This window comes from Hypanus sabinus, chromosome 9, assembly GCF_030144855.1.
Source record: "Hypanus sabinus isolate sHypSab1 chromosome 9, sHypSab1.hap1, whole genome shotgun sequence".
Classification (NCBI taxonomy): domain Eukaryota; kingdom Metazoa; phylum Chordata; class Chondrichthyes; order Myliobatiformes; family Dasyatidae; genus Hypanus; species Hypanus sabinus.
In genome coordinates this window covers 2,405,262-2,430,235 of record NC_082714.1, presented here as the reverse complement: position 1 = coordinate 2,430,235, position 24,974 = coordinate 2,405,262, and the positions used below count along the sequence as shown (strand labels likewise).

Below are 24,974 nucleotides of genomic sequence, written 5' to 3'. Positions count from 1 at the left end.
AGAGCAGCCTGGGCCATGAGATGGGTGTTCTCACTCTTTCACCTATCCGTTAGTCTAAGGCTAATGTCAGAGAATGTACCAACCATCAAGCACCTATGTTAATTCCATTCTTCATTCATAAGACCACATAACCATAAAACAAATGAGCAGAAAAGGGCCATTTGGCCTATTGGGTCTGTTCTATTGTTCTATCATGATTTACTATCCCACTTAAACCCTTCTCTCCCATAAACTTTGACACCCTGACTAATCATGAACCTATGAACCTCTACTTTAAATATACTCAATGACTTGGCCTCTACAACCAATTGTGGCAAAAAAAATTCCAGATTCACCACCCCCTGGCAAAAGAAATTCCTCCTCATCTCTGTTCTAAATGGATGTCCCTCTATTCTGAGGCTGTGTCCTCTGGTCCTAGACTCTCCCACTGTGGAAACATCATCTCCACATCCATTCTATCTCAGCCTTTTTTGCTTTTTCAGTAGGTTTCAATGAAATTCCCCTCTCGTTCTTCTAAACTCCAGTGAGAACCAGCTCAGAGCCATCAGATGCTCCTGATATGTTAGCTCTTTCATTCCATATAACCATATAACAATCACAGTATGGAAACAGGCCATCTCGGCCCTCCTAGTCCGTGCCGAACTCTTAATCTCACCTGGTCCCACCTACCCACACTCAGCCCATAACCCTCCACTCCTTTCCTGTCCATATACCTATCCAATTTTACCTTAAATGACACAACTGAACTGGCCTCTATTACTTCTACAGGAAGCTCATTCCACACAGCTATCACTCTCTGAGTAAAGAAATACCCCCTCGTGTTTACCTTAAACTTCTGCCCCCTAACTCTCAAATCATGTCCTCTCGTTTGAATCTCCCCTACTCTCAATGGAGCAGCCTATTCACGTCAACTCTATCTATCCCTCTCAAAATTTTAAATACCTCGATCAAATCCCCCCTCAACCTTCTACGCTCCAATGAATAGAGACCTAACTTGTTCAACCTTTCTCTGTAACTTAAGTGCTGAAACCCAGGTAACATCCTAGTAAATCATCTCTGCACTCTCTCTAACTTATTGATATCTTTCCTATAATTCGGTGACCAGAACTGTTCACAATATTCCAAATTTGGCCTTGCCAATGCCTTGTACAATTTTAACATTACATCCCAACTTCTGTACTCAATGCTCTGATTTATAAAGGCCAGCGTTCCAAAAGCCTTCTTCACCACCCTATCTACATGAGACTCCACCTTCAGGGAACTATGCACTGTTATTCCTAGATCTCTCTGTTCCTCTGCATTCCTCAATGCCCTACCATTTACCCTGTATGTTCTATTTGGATTATTCCTGCCAAAATGTAGAACACTCCTGGATCCTCCTGGGATCATTCTCATGAACCTCCTCTGGACCCTCTCCAATGCCAGTACATAAGGGGTCCAAAACTACTCACAGTAACCCCCCCCCCCCATGCTACCCTTCACCTTCACCTTCATATTGTCTCTTTGTGAGGAAACCAGAGTTCCCAGGGGAAACCCAGAGTGCGTGTAAACTTCACACAGACAGTGTTATGGGCTCCAATTGATTTTGAGTCTCGGGCTCAGCTTACTGCTCCTCCCTCAGTCCAGCCCAGTAATCAAAAAACATAATGTTGTGACAGCTCATTCCATTTGCTCTTTCTCACAGTCTCCAGGGCAACAAGATTGGCGAATCTGGAGCGAAGGTCATCGCTGCTGAGATCAGAAGCAAGTCCCCTCACTGCATTGTTGAGATCTGAGCCAAGCCAGGCTGGCAAAGCGGCACAGTGCGGGCTCTGTACGATTCAGCACAATCCATCTTCTGGTATGTTGTCCACCTCCACTGACCCTGAGGCCGGGGGAAAAGGAATGGTGTTCCCTGACCCCGAGGTCAGTGAGAGACAGTGTGGATGGTGATGGCCCGTGACCTCGAACACAGTGGGAGCTGGTGTGGGCAGTGGTGACCCATGACCCTGAGGGCAGTGGGAGATGGTGTGGACAGTGGCAACTCCTGACACCTGAATTCTCTGGGAGCATAATAGTGGCGACCCCTGACTCTGTGATCTGAGGAAGGAAATGCACACAATGATGACCTGTGGCTTCACCATCAGTTACTGCATGAAGATGTGGAACCGTTGTGGGAGTCGGTTGACACACTGATGGAAACTCGTGTTCCATTTGTACATAATTGAGTCGTTTCATAGACTGAGGGAACTTGTGTTCCATTTGTAGATATGTTATTTACAGCATAAATGCTTATATTTATCAATGATTTCAAAAGCAACTATTAAAAATAATATTCCAGAGCTGAGTGACTGGGACACAGTGATCGGTTTGAGTTTTTGTACTTCACTCATCCCAAGGGTTTGACCAAATGTCACACCTCAGTCGGAACAGAATGAGCTCACACTTTATAAGTAAAGTGCCAGAGTTTATTTTCCACAAGGCAGTGAATCACTCACACCCACATATGTAACTTATAGATAAGGTGACAGTAACATGTATGTTTTAGTTGGGGCTCTAGTTGTAAGATATTAAATCTAACACACAATAAGCTTTGTACAATACAAATGGAAGTTCATGAGCCATACTGAGTTGTGGATGGTGCTTCAGCGTTACAAGGCTGCTGTATACTGTGGTACCTCCAGCTGTGTCACACCGTCCACCGATGCAGTGACTCTTTGTACCAAATACAAACTCTCACCCCAGTGAGACTTGTGCTGGCCAGCGATCATCTCCATTGAACTCGGGCAGTTTAGTTTCAGCTGTTCCTTGAACTGAGCTAAATGAGGAAAGTCCATTGTCCATAAGTGGAACGATGAGGTTTTGTGATCCTGTCATTCTGACTCTCCCAAGGACCTTTCCTTGAAGATGTTAGAGCTGTTTACTGGATTTCTGTCTCTGCCTTGGAGAAGTTGAATTGAATACCATCCATATAGAAACCACAGGTAGCTGGAGATCCACAGTCTGTGTGTTTACTAGATATACTCATTCATCAGTTATTACCTGGGGGGAACTGTTTGAGCTCGCCATGCTGAGTAAACACAGGGTGCCAGCAAGGAGGGAGAAGGGTGTGCATTACTTCAGGAGCTTGGCGATCAGATACCAGCTGAGAGAAAATCAGCGTCAGTGAATGTGAGCATACCCAATGAAATGTTGACAAGTTACTGTCGAAGCTCTTTTGCTGCTTGGTTAGAGACCTATTACAGAATAATAAATATAGGGAGGGGAAATAAATTCAAACAATGAGAAGTCTGAGATAGGGGATTTAACGTTGATCCTCCTGTTTGCCCTCTTGTGGGGTCAGGGACTGGAGCCACGGTTGTCAAAAGTGTTGCCCCTGTAGAGCCCAGAGTCTTGGGGCACAATCCGGTGAATACTGTAGGGAGCAAGGGTCTCAAACAGGCAGCTGAGTAACTGATCCACCTGGTTAACAGAAAACACAGTGACTGGTGACCATTCATTCATTAACCCAGAGGCCGAGTTACAACAGTGATCTCTGCTTCTCGCGGGGTGGGGAGGTTTCCTGGAGCTCATTTGGCCATATTCTGTTCAAGGAAGCTGGACATTAAAATAAGCTGTGCTTTACATCAAATGTTGTGTAACGGATGTAGCTACTATTGGCTTACCAGGGAAATTTAATAAAATTCTAAAATAGCCCATTCTCAGTCTACAGCAGACCTTAGTGGAAAGGTGGCATGGCAGTTACTGCTGTTACCTCATCGTTCATGGATCCCAGGGTCAATTCTGAACCTGGGTGTTCGCTGTGCAGAGTTTGTATGTTTTCTCCATGACAACCAGTATTCAATATTCGATAGCGCCAGAGGGCACAGCCTCAGAATAGAAGGACGTCAGGATAGATATGGAAGCCATAGAAAGGATGCAGAAGAGATTTATGAGGATGTTGCCTGGATTGGGGAGCATGCCTTATGAGAATAGGTTGAGCGAACTCAGCCTTTTCTCCTTGGAGCAACGGAGGATGAGAGGTGACCTGATAGAGGTGTACAAGGTGATGAGAGGCATTGATCGTGTGGATAGTCAGAGGCTTTTTCCCAGGGCTGAAATGATCACCACAAGAGGACACAGGTTTAAGGTGCTGGGGAGTAGATACAGAGGAGATGTCAGGAGCTTTTTACTCAGAGTGGTGAGTGCGTGGAATGGGCTGCCGGTGACGGTGGTGGAGGCGGATACGATAAGGTCTTTTAAGAGACTTTTGGATAGGTACATGGAGCTTAGAAAAATAGAGGGCTAAGGGTAATCCTAGTAATTTCTAAGGTAGGAACATGTCGGCACAACTTTGTGGGCCGAAGGGCCTGTATTGTGCTGTAGGTTTTCTATGTTTCTATGTCCCTTTAGAACAGAGATGAGGAGGAATTTCTTTAGCCAGATGGTGGTGAATCTGTGTAATTCATTGCCACAATCGTGGAGGCTAAGTCTTTGGGTATATCTAAAGCAGAGATTGAAAGTTTCTTGATTAGTCAGGGCATCAAAGGTTATGGGGCAAAGATAGGAGAATGTTTTGAGAGGAATAATAAATCAGCCATGATATAATGGCCTCATTCTGCTCCACCATCATGGCTGATTTCAGTGAGTTAATTTTTTTTCCTTTGATTCATTCAGTTTAATATTAATGCCATAATTGAAAAACTCCCTGTGTGGGTGAGACACAAGACACAACCACAGTCAGTGGTTCCATAAATGAAGCAGAGGCACACATTGCAAAGTCTATGTGCATGTGTGTTTGTATGGAGTTGACTACTTGCCTGTGACTCAGTCCTGGGATAGATGAAATGCCGCAGACAGTCCTGGAGGTTCAGTTTTTCCCAGTCAAGGCTGAAACACAAGGCATCCAACTTGTGATTGCTACATTTCAGTTATTGAGTTAAACTGCTACATTTCTTTCTTGAGAGTCTGGGTTTTGAAGGAGTAAGGGATGGATTAGAAGGGGCTGCCTTGGATAATGAAAAATTACATACATTGGCATTATTTTACTGTGGGACAGTTACATTTTGTGAGTTCTGATCATTCACTGGGGGAGGCTTGTAATCTCATTAGTCTGTCTTGTTTGGGACTGAGGGAAAGTCATTTGGTGCCCCATAATTCTGGAGTGAGGCAGAAGGACACAGCAATAGCAGAGTTCTGGGCACTATCTCTGCAGGCAGAGTGCCATCAGTCACACCCAGAGGTATCGACATTTCTGGATTAAAACAATATTCAGTGAGAGCCCGGCACATCAGGCAGCCTTGTACCAAGAGACACAACCAGTGTGCCATTCAACTATCTCATTAACTCTGCTGCAGTTTCCATTTCTCTCCACTTATAAGGAAAAGTCATGCGACTAGGACTTTATACCCTGGAACATAGCAGATTGAGGGGTGACTTAATAGAGGTATACAAGTTCAAAAAGAGCTTAGATAGGGAGGGTGCACAGGTGTTTTCCCAGGGAGCAATTGCAAAAAAACAAGAAAACGTGGGTTTAAGATCAGAGGTGAGAGATTTAAAAGGGTCATGTGTATTTGGAATGAGATGCCAGAAATAGATGGCACATTAACAACATTTAAAAGGTATCTAGATAAGTACATGGATGGGAGAGTTTTAGAGGGATGTGGGCCAAATGTGGGCAGATGGGACTAGTTTATTGGGTAACACATCAGCATGGATTAGTTGGGCCAAAAGGCCTGTTTCCAAGTACAGTCTCTCCCTATCTCTTCATCCTTATGTAGAGGAACTAAAGGCTACAATGCAGCTAAAGATGTGACAGCTTTCCTTACCTTTTCAGCAGAGGATCAAAGCAGCAGAAACCATTGTCCCTCTCCAGAGCCAGGATCAGGCAGGGGCCGCTTGTAAGCAGAGCACACTAGAGGGAGATAAGAGTTATAGGTATGTGGAATTAAACAGTGACCCAGCAGCACAACCTACCCTACACATCCCCAATACACAGGTAAACTTTTCTGGGTCTGATGCACCATCAATAACTCACACTGAGATGTAAGGCGAGATATCGGCTTTTATTGACTGGAAGAAGGAACCAGGAGTGAGTGTCCATCATACTATGACCTGGAGACTGAGGCCGAGCGTCAGGCCTCAGATCTCCTTTATACAGGGGCCTGTGGGAGGAGCCACAGGAGCAGTCAGCAGGGGCGTGTCCCGACAGGCACATAGTTCACCACAGGGTCAACAGTAATTAACATATCAGACAAGTTGTCTGTTCCACTTAATACAAGTCTCCTGGCCAAGAATGGACTTCCCTCTACTTACAACTTGGAGCTGAGTGCACTCTCAAAACAGTGACAAACATTTAACAATACCATGCAAATTGAGAAAAGCCAACCAGAGTAACTAACCCAAGATCAAGAAATAAGAGTACAAGGAAAGGCAATGAGGATGAATTTGAAGAAAAGCAAGGTTACACCTTCTAGAAAGAGCAAAGTACACCAGGAGGCTGAGTAGTGAGCTGCCCACATGTCTGAGTGCACCTTTAGAGCAGGGACCTACCCTCCCACAGACCCTGTGCACTGCCTACAGTTTTCTGAACATTTAGAATATAAAATGTCTCTAGTAGAACATAAGAGAGGCTTACTGTGGCTGAGATATTGACAACGCTGATGAGCTTTGCCACGTGCTGAGCCTGTATCTGGTCAAGGATGCTCATCCTTGCCCCGGTGACCTGGAAGCCACAGCTGGCTAGCTGGTCCAGCACCTCAATGTAGGCGGGGTGGTGGCAGCTACAGATGAGCGGAGCAGCTAACAGCAGACACATGGTCTGGCAGAGAGCTCGAGACAGCAGTACTCCTGTCAGGTAGAGGAGGAGAGAGAAGATCAGTGCTTAAACTCGACACAACCGGCAGGAAAATAAAATTCACTTCAGGAGTAATGTTCCAGCTTCCAATAGCTGAGACCCAGTCTAGAAACATCACAATATAAAGATGAATGATTTGCTTTATTTGTCATGTGTACATGAAAATACAATGTTTGTGTCAACAACCAATAGCCTGAGCCTGCAAGAGTCGCCATGATTCTGGGACCATCACAGCATGCCCACAATTTGATACCCCAGCCCATAAGACCACAAAACTATCAAATATAGGAACAGAATTAGGCCACTCAGCCATAAGACCAGAAGATATAGGAGCAGAATTAGGCCATTTGGCCCATCAAGTCTGCTCCACCATGTCATCATGGCTGATCCAATTTTCCACTCGGCACCAGTCTCCTGCCTTCTCTCTATGTCCCTTCATGCCCTGAACAATCAAGAATCTTTCAACCTTTGCCTTAAATATACATAAAGATTTGGCCTCCACAGCTGCCTGTGGCAAAGAATTCTACAGAGTCACCTCTCTCTGGCGAAAGAAATTCCTTCCCATCACTGTTCTAAAAAGACGTCCCTCTATTTTGAGACTGTGTTCTCTAGTGTTAAGACTCTCCAGCTATAGGAAACATCCTCTGCACATCCACTCTATCAAGGTCTTTCACCATTCGATAGGTTTAAATGAGGTCACCCCTCATTCTTCAGAATTCTAGTGAATACAGGCCCAGAGCCATCAAATACTCTTCATATGACAAACCATTCAATCTGGCCTATAGTTTCCTTTCTTCCGCTTCCCTCCCTTCTTAGAGTGGAGTGACATTTGCAATTTTCCAGTCTTCCAGAACCATTCAGGAATCTATTGATTCTTGAAAGATTATTACTAATGTCTCCACAATCTCTTCAGCCACCTCTTTCAGAACCCTGGGGTGTACACTAACTGGTCCAGGTGAGTTATCTACCTTCAGACCTTTCAGTTTCCCACGAACCTTCTCGCTAGTAATAGTAACTTCACACACTTCTGCTGCCCGGCACTCTTGAATTTTTGGCATATTGCTAGTGTCTTCAAAAGTGAAGACTTGCACAATATACTTACTAAGTTTCCAGTGGTCCTATAGCCACCCTCATCTCTCTTTTATTCTTTATACTGTACATAGAAACATAGAAAACCTACAGCACAATACAGGCCCTTCAATACACAATGCTGTGCCGAACATGTATTTACTTCAGAAATTACCTAGGGTTACCCATAGCCCTCTATTTTCCTAAGCTCCATGTACCTATCCTGGAGTCTCTTAAAAGACCCTATTGAATCTGCCTCCACCACTGTCACTGGCAGCCCTGTTAGCCATTTCAGCCCTGGGAAAAAGTCTCTGACTATCCACATGATCAATGCCTCTCATCATCTTATACACCTCTATCAGGTCACCTCTCATCCTCCGTCGCTCCAAGGAGAAAAGACCGAGTTCACTCAACCTACTCTCATAAGGCATGCTCCCCAATCCAGGCAACATCCTTGTAAATCTCCTCTGCACATTTCTATAGTTTCCACATCCTTCCTGTAGTGAGGTGACCAGAACTAAGTGCAGTACCCCAGGCCACGGTTGATGAAGGCCAATGCACAGGACACTCAAAGCTGTTGCGCAGGTTGACTCTGTGATTAAGAAGGCATACAGTGCATTGGCCTTCATCAACCATGGGACTGAGTTTAAGAGCTGAGAGGTAATGTTACAGCTATATAGGACCCTGGTCAGACCCCACTTGGAGTACAGAGGTTTTTTCCCCCAGGGCTGAAATGGCTAACATGAGAAGGCACTGGTTTAAGGTGCTTGGAAGTAGGTACAGAGGAGATGTCAGGTGTAAATTTTTTTTACGCAGAGAGTGGTGAGTGAATGGACTGGACTGCCAGCGATGGTGGAGGAGGTGGGTACAATAGGGTCTTTTAAGAGACTCCTGGACAGATACATGGAGCTTAGAAAAATAGAGGGCTGTGGGTAACCCTAGGTAATTTCTAAAGTAAGTACACGTTTGGCACAGCATTGTGGGCTGAAGGGCCTGTATTGTCTGTGGGATTTCTATGTTTCTAAGTATCTCTACTATCTCCTCTGGTTCCATACACACTTTTCCACTGTCACACTTGATTGGTCCTATTCTCTCATGTCTTATCCTCTTGCTCTTCGCATACTTGTAGAATGCCTTAGAGTTTTCCTTACTTCTGCTCACCAAGGCCTTCTCATGGCCTCTTCTAGCTCTAATTTCATTCTTAAGCTTCTTCCTGCTAACCTTCATTCTACATTTTCAATTTTTTTAATTAATTTTCCAACAGAGAAAAAGATACAAATCAGAGGAGAAGTTTTAGCAAATACATAATACAAAAAATGTAGAAACAACAAAAGAATATATACTGTCAATATCAATTGCATATAATACTAAGCTATTGTATATGCCTCAATCCAGACAAGTGTGAGGTCATGCATTTTGGAAGGACAAACCAGAAGACTGAGTACAGGATTAATGGTCAATTACTTAAGAGTGTGGATGAACAAAGGGACCTTGAGGTTCAAATCCATACATCCCTCAAGGTCGCTGCGCAGGTTGATAGGGTAGTTAAGAAGGCCTATGGGATGCTAGGCTTCATTAACAGGGGGATTGAGTTCAAGAGTAGAGAGGTCATGTTGCAAATCTACAAATCTCTGGTGAGACCGCACTTAAGAGTAATGTGTTCAATTCTGGTCACCTCATTATAGGAAGGATGTGGAAGCTATGGAGAGGGTGCAGAGGAGATTTACCAGGATGTTGCCTGGTTTGGAGAACAAGTCATATGAAGCAAGGTTAGCGGAGCTGGGGATTTTCTCTTTGGAGCATAGAAGAATGAGAGGGGACTTATAGAGGTCTACAAGATTATGAGAGGCATAGATAGGGTGGGTAGTCAGTACCTGTTTCCCCGGGCACCAATAGCAAACACCAGAGGGCATATGTACAAAATTAAGGGAGGGAAGTTTAGGGGAGACATCAGGGGTAAGTTTTTTACACAGAGAGTTGTGAGTGCCTGGAATGACTTGCCTGGGAAGGTGGTGGAGGCTAAAACATTAGGGGTATTTAAGAGCCTCTTGGACAGGCACATGGATAAAAGAAAAATGGAGGGTTATGGGGTAGTGTGGGTTTAGTACTTTTTTTTTTAAGGATTATATGGGTCGGCACAACATGGAGGGCTGAAGGGCCTGTACTGTGCTGTAGTGTTCTATGGTTCTATAAACAAGAAACCACAACTCCTCTTGGCAAATCGTAAAGAGAAAGAAAAAGATTGGAAATTTTATTAATAAGGAGAAAAATACCCCACTAAACTAACCTAAAGCAAAAAGAAAGAAAGATTGGGCAGTCCATTTGAGGATAAAATTAGAAAAAAAAACCTTCTAGTCATCTCTGAAACCTTCGCTGATAATGGGGAACAAATAAAAAGAAAGAAAAAACAATTTCCTTTAAAAATAAAAAAGAGAGAGAAAAAGATTAAATCATATAAAATATTGAATAATGGATTGCCAATCTTGCTCACAGCTAAAAGATGTGTCAAACGTCCGGCTTCTAATTTTCTCCAAGTTTAAACAGGACATAATGGAGGAAAGTCAGTTAAAAACAGTAAGTGGATTAGAATCTTCCCAGTATAACAAGATAGCTCTCCTAGCCAGTAAAGTTGAAAAGGCCATCACATGAGCGGAAGCAGGAACTCTACCTGTTTCCTCTGGAATAATCCCAAAGATTGCCGTAAGTGAATTGGGTTGTAAGTCCACACCTATGACTTTTGATAATATTCTAAACACATCCCTCCAAAAATTATTTAACTTTACACAGGACCAAAACATATAAGTTAGAGTAGCCACCTCAGCATTGCATCTGTCACAGGTAGGGCTTATATTAGAAAAAATATGCGCTAATTTATCTTTTGACAAATGAGCCCTGTGTACTATCTTAAATTGAAGCCTGATAGAGTTCTTTGAGGAAGTGACCAGGCATATAGATGAGGGTAGTGCAGTGGATGTGATCTACATGGATTTTAGTAAGGCATTTGACAAGGTTCCACACGGTTGGCTTATTCAGAAAGTCAGAAGGCATGGGATCCAGGGAAGTTTGGCCAGGTGGATTCAGAATTGGCTTGCCTGCAGAAGGCAGAGGGTTGTGGTGGAGGGAGTACATTCAGATTGGAGGGTTGTGACTAGTGGTGTCCCACAAGGATCTGTTCTGGGACCTCTACTTCTTGTGATTTTTATTAATGACCTGGATGTGGGGGTAGAAGGGTGGGTTGGCAAGTTTGCAGACGACACAAAGGTTGGTGGTGGTGTAGATAGTGTCGAGAATTGTCAAAGATTGCAGAGAGACATTGATAGGATGCAGAAGTGGGCTGAGCAGTGGCAGATGGAGTTCAATCCGGAGAAGTGTGAGGTGGTGGACTTTGGAAGGACAAACTCCAAGGCAGAGTACAAAGCAAATGGCAGGATACTTGGTAGTGTGGAGGAGCAGAGGGATCTGGGGGTACATGTCCACAGATTCCTGAAAGTTGCTTCACAGGTAGATAGGGTATTTAAGAAAGCTTATGGGGTGTTAGCTTTCATAAGTTGAGGGAGAGAGTTTAAGAGTCGTGAGGTAATGATGCAGCTCTATAAAACTTGTTAGGCCACACTTGGAGTGCTGTGTCCGGTTCTGGTCACCTCCCTATAGGAAGGATGTGGAAGCATTGGAAAAGGTACAGAGGAGATTTATCAGGATGCTGCCTGGTTTAGAGAGTATGGATTATGATCAGAGATTAAGGGAGTTAGGGCTTTACTCTTTGGAGAGAAGGAGGATGAGAGGAGACATGATAGAGGTATACAAGATATTAAGAGGAATAGAGAGTGAACAGCCAGTGCCTCTTCCCCAGGGCACCACTGCTCAGTACAAGAGGACATGGCTTTAAGGTAAGGGGAGGGAAGTTCAAGGGGGATATTAGATGAAGGTTTTTCACTCTGAGAGTGGTTGGTGCATGGAATGCACTGCCTGAGTCAGTGGTGGAGGCGGACACACTAGTAAGTTTATGAGACTACTAGACAGGTATATGGAGGAATTTAAGGTGGAGGGTTATATGTGAGGCAGGGATTGAGGGTCAGCACAACATTGTGGGCCGAAGGGCCTGTAATGTGCTGTACTATTCTATGTTCTATGTATTAGGGAGTGACGTGCACAGATAGATGAATTATTAACTAGATAATAAATTTTACTCCTTTGATTATCTGAAGGTGAATGTTGAAGTTCTATTTCCCAATCTTATCATTAAGCGCCATATGTGCATTCATTAACTGTTTATATATAATAGCTGTTAATAGTTTTTGAAATGGTTTAAACTGAAAAATAGCACAAGCCAAATTTGGTGAATATGCCAATGGATAGTTCGGTAAAAAAATCACATTAAACATTCCTAACTTGTAAATATCTAAAAAAATGAGCACTAGATATATTATATTTATCCATTAACTGCGAACAAGACATTAAACAATCCTCTGAAAACAAATCTAAAAAAGTTTTTATTCCCTTAGTTTTCCATATTAAAAAAGCCTTATCCAGAGTTGATGGTTTAAAGAAAAAGTTAGAATAGATATTACTAGAGAGTACAAAGTTACTTAATTCAAAAAATCTACAAAACTGAAAGCAAATTTTTAAAGTATGTTTAACATTAGGACTAAGACCTTGTCTACCCATCCTGGAGAACGAAAAAGGAAGGGGAGCTCCTAGTAAAGAAGCTAAAGAAAACCCCCTTACCGAATTCTCCTCCAAATGTAACCATGAAGGGCAATCCTGGTTATCTATAGCATGAATCCTAAAGGTGATATAATGAAAATTAATTGCCCAATAATAAAATCTAAAGTTTGGTAGCACCAGTCCTCCATCTTTTTTTGATTTTTGCAATAAAAATTTATTCACTCTGGAGCTTTTATTATTCCAAATGTAAGACAAGATCATGGAATCTATTTTATCGAAAAATATTTTTGGAACAAGAGATGGAACTGCTTGAAATGTATATAAAAATTTTGGTAAAATAACCATTTTTATAGCATTTATTCGACCAATTAATGACATCGACATAGGCGACCATTTAGAAAGTGCTTGTTGAGTATATTCAATTAGTCTTTAAAATTTTTAGTAATTTTAATACCAAGGTAAGTAAAATAGTTCTTAGCAATAATAAAAGGTATTTGACCATAATAATCAGAATAATTATTAATAGGAAATAGTTCACTTTTATGTAAGTTGAGTTTATATCCAGAGAAAATATTAAATTCCGTAAATATAGATAACATAAAAGGAATAGATTTCCTAGAGTCTGAAATTTAAACTAATAAATCATCCGCATATTATGAAACCTTATGTAATTTATCCCCTCTCTTAATACCCTGCACAGAATTAGAATCCCTAAGAGTGATAGCAAGTGGTTCTAAAACCAAATTAAATGATAAAGGACTGAGAGGACAGCCCTGATGGATTCCTCTATATAATCTAAAATAAGGAGACTTTTGATTATTAGTTATAATCACAGCCACTGGGTGGAGCTTGATAAATCAGTTTAATGCAGGAAATAAATTCCGGACCGAAATTAAACCTCTTCAAAACCTGAAACAGATAAGGCCACTCCACCCTATCAAAAGCTTTCTCTGTATCCAGAGACACCATACATTCAGATTCTTTAACTGAGGGGGAATAAATAATATTTAACAGTCTTTGAATATTAAAATGTGAGTACCTATTTTTAATAAATCCAGTTTGATCATTTGAGATAACAGTAGGCAAAATATTCTCAAGTCTATTGGCTAGAATCTTAGAGAGAATTTTAAAATCTACATTCGGTAAAGAGATAGGTCTATAGGATGCACATTCCGATAAATCTTTTCCTTTTTTAGGAATCAATGAAAATAATTCCTCATAAAAAGTTTTCAGAAGATTCCCAAAGGATATAGAATCAGTAAAAGTTTGATGAAGATGTGGTATTAGCATTTCATGGAAAGTTGTAAAATTCCACTGTGTAACCATCTGGTCCCGGAGCTTTCCCTAATTGCATAGAGGATATAGCTTTAGCTATCTCCTCTTGTTTAATAGGTGCATCTAATATATCAACATCTTGAGTCAAAATTTTGGGTATATTTAATTTTTGCAAAAATCTATTCATAATAATAGTATTGTCAGAGAATTCAGATTATAAAGCTTAGAGTAAAAATCCATAAATATCTTATTAATTTCATAAGGATCTGAGGTTTCAGTTCTATCTGGTCTATGTATTTTTAAAATTTTTCTTCTAACCATACCAGCCTTTAACCGAGCAGCTAAAAGTTTACCTGACTTATCTCCATGTATATAAAATAGACTTTTAGATTTAAAAATTTGCTGTTCAATGGGAAAGGTCAGAAGCAAATCATATTGTCATTGAAGTTCGACCCTTTATATAGGTGTTCAGTAGGTTTATCTATCTAATACACTTTATCTATCTCTCTAATTTTATTAGTAAGCACTGACAGTTCTGCTTTAGTTTTCTTTCTTAAAGCTGCTGAGTATGAAACTATCTGTCCCCATGAAAAGATTTCATCATGTCCCATATAACCAAGTTTGACATCCCTTCAGTTGTATTAAATTCAAAGAATATAGAAATTTGCTCCTTAATAAAACTAACAAAAGCTGGATCCTGTAACAATACAGGATTCAATCTCCACTGTGACATTTTCAAAAAGCTATCAGAAAGCTTCAAAGTTAATTTCAACGGCGCGTGATCCGACAACGCAATGATGTCATATGCACACTCAACAACGGAGTGGAACAAACGTGTGTCTAGAAAAAAGTAATCGATTCTAGAGTATTTATGATGAACGTGTGGAAAAAAAAGAAAAATCTTTGTTGTTAGGGTGTTTATATCTCCAGATATCGAGCAGGCCATATTCTAGTAGAAAAGAATTAATACAAGCCGCTGCTTTATTAGGAAGCGACGGATTGGTTGATGACCTGTCAATCGCCGGGTTCAGATAACAATCAAAGTCACCGCCCATGATCAACTTATACTCATTCAAATTCGGTAGCTCAGAAAAAAGCTTCTTAAAAAATTCAGGACTATCTACATTAGGTGCGTATACACACACCAAAGCCACCTTTTGGTCGCATAATAAACCAGTAACAATTAAATATCTTCCAATCGTATCAGTAATAGTATTAAAATGTACAAAAGGGATTTTAGAGTTAAGAAAAATAGATACCCCTCTAACTTTATTAGTTGATAAAGAATGAAATAAAGGTCCTTTACAAAATTTGAAAAACCTGTTCTCATCCTGTCTCCGTATATTATTTTCTTGCGCAAAAATAACATCTGGATTAAGTGTTTTTAATTTTTAAAAAATCTTTTTATGCTTAATAGGATTATTCTCACTGTTCAGATTCCAAGAGATTATATTAATTTTATTAATATCCATGTTTAAAATTTAATTTAATATTTTATAAAGAAAACTATTGTGCAAGCGCAGATTAATCCAAAAGGTACAGATATGACTAGAAGGAATGACATATTTGCAAAACAAATGTCCAGCAATAGAACCGCCCAATCGAGAAAGAAAACCTATTCTAGTAGCACCCCTCCCCACAAAGCCGGAAAAGCAGCAACCAATAGGCTGGTTGCATGCTAAACTTGAGACCCTTGACCCTATCCTCCATTTTGCAGCTACGTATATTAAAATTAAAACATTAATCCCATCCAATTTAGCCATAATAAAAGGGACAAACAAATTTCAAATACAGCAATGTTATGTCTAACAGTAATAAAAACATAACTGGTGATGGCCATCTTAAATTCATCTAAAGTATATTAATCACATATTCAAAGGAAAGTAAATCCAAGCAAATATTACAACTGAAGTTCTTTCTTTCAAAAAGAAACTTACAAGTCATACAAAAAAATAAATGAATATATATATAACCAACCTAAAACTATATTAATGTTGAAACAAAAAAAAAAGAATAGTTCATGACAGGTCCTATGTGGACCTCTATATACTGTAAGACCTCTAATACTGTAAGACCTCTATATACTGTAAGACCTCTAATACTGTAAGAATTCCCTACAAAACAATTATAAGTATATACTAATTATTAATGAGTAAAAAAAATTAATCAGCCAAATCCCACACCAGAGATTCAAAAAGCATAGAACAGACTTTACTCAGGGGCCCTATAAACATCTTATACATTAGAATTACCTATTCAGCAATCGGCTTAACTTTAAGATTTTTAATGTACTCCCATCCTTCCTGGGGGGAGTAGATTCTCTGTGACTGAGACTCTGCAGGAAAGATTATCAGCCGTGCTGGATACCGAAGAGATGGATGTAAATTTAGCTTATACATCTCGCTCATGACTTCCCGTTATTTCCTTCTTTCAGCAAAAATCTCAGAAGGAAAATCTTTGACTGTACGAATCTGTTGACTTGAAGATTATCTTTCACTTTCTTCTGGCCTCTTGAAGTATGGCTTCTTTGGTTGTATAATAATGCAAACAAAGTACGATTGGCCGAGGATGCAATTGAGATGAATGCCGAAATCTTGGAACTCTATCAAGTAAAGGGGGTAGCTTCCAGGGTCTCACTAAAAAGTGAGTACAGCATACCTGAGAAGAACTTTAACAGATCACTACCGAGGAACTATCTAAAAGATAGTTAATTTTAAGTTCTTTAAGTTAAAGAACTTAATTTTCTTTTCCATCGAAGACATCTTCACTCCTTGTTCTTTAATAGTTTGCCTAAATTGTTCATGTTTGTTCTCAAGTCGATTTGTAGTCTGCTTAAGCATCTGAAATTGAAAGTCTAAATTCTTCAGAGATTCTTGGACATTAAAGATAGATTTTTCAAGCTTCCCGTTGGTATCCGTCAACTTACCAATCTTCATATTGAGCAATCCAAATTCAAACTTCATATCTTGTATTGAAGAAAATATTCCTGCTAAAGTAACAGGTTCCTCCAATTTCTTTATTTGCTCAGTTTGCTCCATTTCAGGAAAAATCTTGCCGCTTCTCAATTCAATACCAGATCGACTTCCGGCCATCGTAATTAAATCGTAAATCCTTCAGCAGAAGTAATAAATCATCAAACTTAAAAGGAATCTGTCAGTGGGATGTAAAATATAAAGAAAAGTAGAGCCGCTATAAAACACGTCTTACTCCATGCGCTGCAAAATGGCGGATCTTCTTCCTGCTAACCTTGTATCTGAAAAAACTTTTGGTAACACACACAGAATGCAGCAGGCCAGGCTTTTAAAACTTTTTCTTAAAAGCTTTTGGTATCCTTTTATATTATTTTATAAGGCTAGCTTACCTTCATATTCATTTTTTTTCTCCTTATGGCTTTTTAGTTGCCTTCTGATGGTTTCTAAAAGCTTCTCAATCCTCATACTTCCCACTAATTTTTGCTCTAATATCTGCCCACTGTTTTGCTTTTATGCTGTCTTTGTCTTCCCTTGTCAGCCATGGTTGCCTCATCCTCCCTTTAGAATAATTCTTCATCTTTGAGATATACCTATCTGGCCTCTGAACTGACCCCAGAAACTCCAGCCATTACTGTTCTGCCACCATCCCTGCTAGTGTCCCCTTCTAATCAACTTTAATGAGCTCCTCTCTCTTGCCTCTGTAATTCCCTTTACTCCACTGTAATACTGATACATCTGACTTCATCTTCTGTCTTTCAAACTGCAGGGTGAATTCTATCATGTTATGATTGCTATCTCTAAGATACCTTAAGCTCTCTAATCAAATCTAGTTCGTTACACAACACCCAATCCAGAACTGACCTTCCCTTATTGGACTCCACCATAAGCTGCTCTCAAAAGAAGTCTTGTACAAATTTCCTCTCTTAGGAATCATCACCAACCTGATTTTCCCAATCTACCTGCATATTGAAATCCCCCATGCCTTCTTAATAACCTTTTGTACCTGCAAGCCAACTTTTTGCAATTCATGAACAAGCACTCCCAAGTCCCTCTGCACAACAGCATGCTGCGATCTTTTACCATTTAAATAATAATCTGCTCTTCTATTATTCCTTCCAAAGTGGATGATCTCGCATTTACCAACATTGTATTCTATCTACCAGACCTTGGCCCACTCACTTAACCTATCTATATCCCTCTGCAGAGTCTCCACATTCTCTGTACAATTTGCTTTTCCACTCAGTTTAGTGTGATCAGCAAATTTTGCTACTACACTCAGTCCCCTCTTCCAAATCATCAATGTAAATGGTAAACAGCTGCAGGCCCAGCTCTGACCCCTGTGACACCCCACTCACCACTGACCGCCAACCAGAGAAACACCCATTTATACCAACTCTCTGCCTTCTATCCATTAACCAATCCACTATCCATGCCAATATATTTCCTCCAACTCCATGCATCCATATCTTATAAGTTTCTTGTGCAGAACCTTATCGAACACTTTCTAAAAATCCAAGTATACAGCATCCACCTGTTCTCCTCTATCCACTGAACTCATTATGTCCTCAAAGGACTCCAGTAAGTTTGTCAAACAGGACCTGCCCTTTCTGAATCCATGCTGCGTCTGTCTAATGGAACCACTCCTTTCTAAATGTTTTGCTATTTCTTCCTTAATGACAGCTTCAAGCATTTTCCCGACTACAGATGTTAAGCTAAATGGCCTAGAGTTGCCTGTCTTTTGCCGACATCCTTTTAAAAAAAGTGGCATGACATTCACTGTCTTCCAATTCACGGGACCTGCCCAGAGTCTAGAGAGTTTTGATAAATGATTACCAACACGCATCTACTATAACCTCTGCCAATTCTTTCAGCACCCTGGGATGCATCCCATCAGGACCAGGGGACTTATCTACCTTCAGGCACTCTAGTTTGCTCATCACTATCTCTTTAGTGACAGTGATTTTATTGAGGTCCTCAGCTCCCATTTTGTCCATAACATCCTTCTTTGGCATATTAGATGTGTCCTCCACCGTGAAGACCGACACAAAATAGTTGTTCAATGCCTCAGCCATTTCCTTATCACCCAATATCAATTTCCCCTTTTTGTCTTCCAGGGGACCTACATTGACTTGAGCCTCCCTCTTCTGCTTTATATATTTATAAAAACTTTTGCTTTCTGATTTTATATTTTTTGCTAATTTACTTTCATACTCTGTCTTCCTTTTCCTTATTTCTTGTTTAGTTGTTCTCTGTTGCTCTTTAAAGTTTTCCCAATCCTCCAGTCTCCCACTACTCTGCAACTTTGTACACAAACTTTTAATTTGATACTATCTTTTATTTCCTTAGTTATCCAAGGCTGGCTCTCCCTACACTTGCTGTCCTTACTTTTGACTGGTACATACTTTTGTTGAGCACTGTGAAAAGTCTCTTTGAAAGTATTCCACTGTTCCTCAACCATCCTACCAAATAGCCTGTTCTCCCAATCCACATTGGCCAACTCCTCCCTCATCCTGTTGTAGTCTCCCTTGTTCAAGCATAATACACTAGGTTTAGATCTATTTCATCCTCCATCTGAATGCGAAATTCAATCATACTATGATAACTCTTTCCAAGAGGACTACAAGATTGTTAATCTTACCTGTCTCATTGCACAGGACTAGATCTAAGATAGCATTTTCCCTTGTAGGTTCACTAACATGCTGCTTGAGAAAGCCGTAATGGATGCATTCTATGAAGTCCTCCTCAAGACTTCCTTGACCAACCTGATTCACCCAATCTATGTGGAAGTTAAAATCCCCCAAGACAACTGCCATTCCGTTCTTATAAGCCTCAGTTATTTCTTGGTTAATTGCCTCTGCCACTGCAATATTTTTATTAGGTGGCCAATAGACAACACCCACTAGTGATTTTTTTCCCTTTACTATTCTCAATCTCTACCCAGATGGACTCAGCATTCTGCTTCGTAGATCTTATATTGTCTCTCACAATTGCCCTGACCTCATCCCTAATCAAGAGTGCCACCCCACTTCCTCTGCCTTCCTGCCTATCCTTCCATATTACCTGATACACTTGGATATTTAATTCCCAGTCATTTCCACTTTGCAACCAGGTTTCTGTAATGGCCACTAAATCAAATGCCTTGGTACTGATCTGTGCCACAAGTTCACTAATCTTGTTTCTAATACTATGGGCATTTAGATAAAGTGCCCTTATACTCATTGTCCTTTTAGAATCTAGTGACCTATGCGATTTTTGCTTTTTAAGTGCTGGGTCCATTGCTGTTTGTCATCTATATCAACAATCTGGATGATAATATTGTTAACTGGATCAGCAAATTTGTGGATGACATGAAGATTGGGGATATAGTGGACAGCAAGGAAGGCTATCATGGCTTGCATTGGGATCTGGACCCCAGCTGGTAAAATGGGTTAACAATAGCGGATGGAATTTAATGCAGACAAGTGCAAGGTTTTGCACTTTGGTAGGACCAACCAAGCTATGTCTTACACAGTGAATGGTAGGGCACTGAGGAGTGCAGTAGAATGTCTGGCAGCTCTTGGACTGTATTCCCTTGAGTTCAGGAGAATGAAGGGGGGATCTCATAAAAACATTCTGATTGTTAAAAGGCCTGAACAGATTAGATATGGCAAAGTTATTTCCCATGGTAGGGGAGTCTAGGACAAGAGGGCATGACTTCAGGATTGAAGGACATCTATTTAGAACAGCGATGCAGAGAAATTACTTTAGTCAGAGGGTGGTAAATCTGTGCCACGTGCAGCTGTGGAGGCTAAGTTATTGGGTGCACTTAAGGCAGAGATAGCTAGGTTCCTGATTAGCCAGGGCATCAAAGGGTATGGGGAGAAGGCAAGGGAGTGGGGACTGACTGGATGAATTGGATCAGCTCACAATTGAATGGCAGAGCAGACTTGATGGGCCGAGTGGCCTTCTTCTGCTCCTATAACTTATAGTCTTTCAGAACAAAGGGATCTGGGAGCACAGGTCCATAAGTTCATTGCAGGGTTCTAAAGAAAGCTTTTGGCACATTGGCCTTTGTCAATTAAAGTACTGAGCACAGCAGATGCAATGTTATGTTGAAGTTGCATAAGATGTTGGTGAAGTCTAATTTGGAGTATTGTGTGCAGTTTTGGTCACCTACCGACAGGAAAGATGTAAATAAGGTTGAAAGAGAGCAGAGAAAATTTACCAAGAATGTTGTTGGTTCTGGAGGACTTCATTTATAAGGAAAGATTGGATAAGCTAGGACTTTATTCTTTGAAATGTAGAAGATTGAGAAAAGATTTGACAGAGGTATACAAAATGATGAGGAGTACAGATAGGGTAAGTGCAAGCAGACTTTTTCCACTGAGGTTTGGTGAGACTACAATGAGAAGTCATGGGTTAAGTTAATAGGTGAAAAGTTTAAGGAGAACATGAAGGAAAACTTCTTCAGTCAGAGGGTCATAACAGTGTGGAAAAAGCTGCCAGCACAAGTAGTGTATGCAAGCTCAATTTCAACGTTTAAGAGAAATTTGAATAGGTACACGGATGGTAGGGGTATGCAGGTTGATGGGAGTAGGCAGCTTAAAAGTTCAGCATGGACTTAATGCCCTGTTTTTCTATGCTGTACTTTTCTATGACTATGACTCATCACTGCAGTTTTCAGCCTCCTGGATCCAGCTCTGGGTTTAATTCCTTAACCTTGTTAGACAGGAGCTGAAGTTGGGTGCACTTCCAGTAGATTTAGTTATCAAGGTACAATGTTAAGTACTCTGATGTCCCACATCTCACACGGGCCGGATTCTACCAACCTATACTTGTTATACCTCTGACTTGTCTAAATTAAGTTCTAGCCCATGTCTGTTCTCATCAAAGTTTGTTGAGCCAAAACCTGACCACTCTAGCCTACTCACACAATGGACGCTGTGCTTACACTTCGATGCTTTTTATTGGCCATTGCTAAATTACTATTAACCAAAGTGATCTCCTGCTCTGCAGACAAGTCCCAACAGGCCCCAAGTGCTTTTTAAAACCACCACAAGGAACCGTCCCCAACTCACTCTGCAATCTCCCGCTCCACAAACAAGTCATGACAGGCCCCGGTCACTTTTTTTTTACGACGTACATCTGTATGCCTTTGAGATGTGGGAGGAAATCAGAGCACCGAGAGCAAACCCACACAGTCATGGTACACACATGGGCCCAGGAAAGAGCCTGGCACTACAAGCCCAATCTCACTGGCAGCATCACAAGAAGCAAGTCAGAGCATCAACAAGCAATGTTGACTCTGAACCTGAGGTGCTGGGTGGGACTCTTACTGAGTTCAGCGTTCAAGGTTCAAAGTAAAACTTACTATCAGAGTACATACATAAATGTAACCACATACAACCTTGGGATTGTTTTTCCTGTGGGTATACTCAGCAAATCTATAGAATTGTAAACAAGATCAATGAAAGATCAAATAGAGCATAGAAGACAACAAACTGCAAATGCAAATATAAATAGTAATAAATAATGAGAGTATGAAATAACAAGATAAAGAGTTCTTAAAATGAGATCATTGGTTGTTGGAGCACCAGAAAAAGAATCAATGCAGTAGTTATCCTCTTTGTTCAAGAGCCTAATGGTCAAGGGGTAGTAACTGTTGCTGGTAGTGCGAGTCCTGAGGCTCCTGTACTTTCTACCTGATGGCAGCAGTGAGAAAAGAGCATGGCCTGCAGTAAAAGAGGTGGGCAGCAGTAGTGACTGGGTTGGTACTCTCAGTGGTGGTACTGACATGAATGGTTGGAGGATAGGGCAGTGAACACAGCATCATAACTTAAAGTCCAGATAGTGAGTAATGAGTGTGCAGTCTCCAGCTGGAAGGCTCGAACTGGTGCTCATTCAGCTTCTGGACAGTTTGTCAAAGGTACCTTGTTGTGAGCTCCGGCTGGGTGCTCCAGAATCCAAGTGACAGAAGGCTAAGGAATTGACCAACTTGCGTCTCGGTGGGAACTCCAAGCTGATGAACCAGTCTCTTACACAACTGCCAATCTGTGAATCAAAATCAGGCAGAGTTAATGGCCCAGCACTCTCACCCAAAGAAACCTCTTCTTTGTAACTAAAAACACAAAATGCTGGCAGAACTCAGCAGGCCAGACAGCATCTATGGGAGGAGGTAGTGATGACGTTTCGGGCCGAAACCCTTCATCAGGAGGGTTTCTGATGAAGGGTTTTGGCCTGAAACATCATCACTACCTCCTCCCATAGATGCTGTCTGGCCTGCTGAGTTCTGCCAGGATTTTGTGTTTTTATTTATTTCCAGCATCTGCAGATTCTCTCGTGTTGCCTCTTCTTTGTAACTTTCTGCAATGCTGTAAAAGCAACATCCTACACACCTCCAGACCTCTGAGCTTCTTTATTGCTGCTGTGACTTCAGGAGTCATGGGCTTAGGTTTTGGACCCCACCCCCCACACCCACCAAATCCTCTCCTTCTCATTCTTCTCCATATTGAAGTTGTATAAGATGTTGGAAGCGTAATTTGGAGTATTGTGTCCAGTTCTGGTCACCTATCTACAGGAAAGATATCAATAAGATTGAAAGAGTGCTGAAAACTTTTTAAGTTGTTGCTGGGACTTGAGGACCTGGGTTATAGGGAAAGGCTGAGCAGGTTAGGACTTTTTTCCTAGAGCATAGGAGAACAAGGGGAGAGATGAACTAGATATACAAAATTATGAGTATAAATAGGGTAAATGCAAGCAAGCATTTCCACTGAGGTTGGGTGTGTCGAGAACTAAAGGTCATAGGTTAAGGGTGAAAGGTGAAATGCTTAATGGGAAACTGAGGGGGAATGTCTTTACCCAGAGGGATGAGCTGCCAACACAAGTGGTGGATGTGATTTTGACTTCAATATTTGAGAGAAGTTTGGATAGGTACATGGATAGAAGAGGTATGGAGGGTTATGGTCTGGGTGCAGGTTGATGGGATTAGGCAGATTAATAGTTTGGCATGAATTAATGGACTGAAGGGTCTGTCAATACTCTAGGACTCTATGCCATTTCTGAAAACTTCCAACTTTGACCAAGATTTCTGACATTTTCTCTACTATTCCATCAGACGTTAGATGGGAGATTACCCTGTGTGGGATGTTTCACTACATTAGTGTTGCCCTGTGTGTACAGGTTGACCTTGTGGTTCCACTGATGAGACGTAGTTTTACTGATACTATAGTACAACGGTTACAAGTCACACGACAATTACATTCAGTGAAAACTTATGTGGAAAATGGCCATCGAATCTGTGCAGTCATAAAGAGGTCCCCAATGTAATTCAAGCCCCAATTATGAATAAGCAGGATGGCCACCAATCCCTATTGTGGACACCGACACCTCAAGTTTCTCTGTGCCTCAGTCAACTGTCATGAGCAGAGAAAAGTGACAGGGGAGACAGACTCAGGCTGGTTTGTGGAAGCTTTTTATGGAGACTGTTAATAAACAAAGCTGTTGAATGCCAGTATATCAGAGAGATTGATTTACTGAAACCACGTTGGGGTTGTGATGAATGCACTGCTACGAGAAAGGTGACAATCAGAAGCAGGAGTTAATGCTCACTTTCCAGTGTCACAGATTGTCATCTCAGCTCCATATTCTCTCCTACCCACTGTAACCTTTCACCCCATCACTTGTCAACAGTCTATCCTCCTCTGCATTCAAAATATTCAAAGACTCTCATTTCTTCTGCCCTTTGAGATAGACTGAACTCTGAGAGACAGAATTCACCTTATCTGTGTTTGTGTTTATGACAGGAGGCCTGGAGGACTGTCCATGTGAGAGGGTGGGGAGGAGGGAATGGGTTGCTAGGTCTTGTTGTGTTCTGTGTTGTTCTGCTGAACATTGTGGACGTACTATATGGCAACACTTGCGGGCTGCCCCCAGCAAATCCCTAGATGTGTTACTTGCCACAAACCAAAAGACCATAAGATACAGGAGCAGAATCTGCTTCACCATTTCATCTTGGCGGATCCATTTTCCCTCTCAGCCCCAATCTCCTGCCTTCTCCCTGTATCCCTTCATGCCCTGACCAATTGAGAATCTATCAACCTCTGCCTTAAATATATGTAAAGATTTGGTCTCCACAGCTGTCTGCGGCAATGAATTCCACAGATTCACCACTCTCTGGCTAAATAAATTCATCCTCATCTCCA

At 41.2% G+C, this 24,974-nt stretch overlaps 2 protein-coding genes across 4 annotated transcripts in view; one reads left to right on the top strand and one right to left on the bottom strand.

Annotated features, from left to right (window-relative positions):
* Positions 1-2,321, top strand: part of nlrc3 (NLR family, CARD domain containing 3) — a 112,980-nt gene extending 110,659 nt beyond the window's left edge. The window contains exon 19 of the mRNA XM_059978842.1: positions 1,685-2,321. Within this exon, the coding sequence (XP_059834825.1) occupies positions 1,685-1,775 (91 nt within the window). The 3' untranslated portion in view covers positions 1,776-2,321. The remainder of the gene's footprint in view (positions 1-1,684) is intronic.
* Positions 2,322-2,336: 15 nt separating this feature from the next.
* Positions 2,337-24,974, bottom strand: part of LOC132398994 (dynein axonemal assembly factor 8) — a 181,029-nt gene continuing 158,391 nt past the window's right edge. For all 3 annotated transcript variants that reach the window (XM_059978835.1, XM_059978834.1, XM_059978837.1), the window contains exons 28-32: positions 22,704-22,824; positions 6,596-6,807; positions 5,787-5,872; positions 4,779-4,848; positions 2,337-3,441 (exon numbers count right to left, since the gene is read on the bottom strand). In XM_059978835.1, the coding sequence (XP_059834818.1) occupies positions 3,319-3,441; positions 4,779-4,848; positions 5,787-5,872; positions 6,596-6,807; positions 22,704-22,824 (612 nt within the window). In that variant the 3' untranslated portion in view covers positions 2,337-3,318. The remainder of the gene's footprint in view (positions 3,442-4,778; positions 4,849-5,786; positions 5,873-6,595; positions 6,808-22,703; positions 22,825-24,974) is intronic.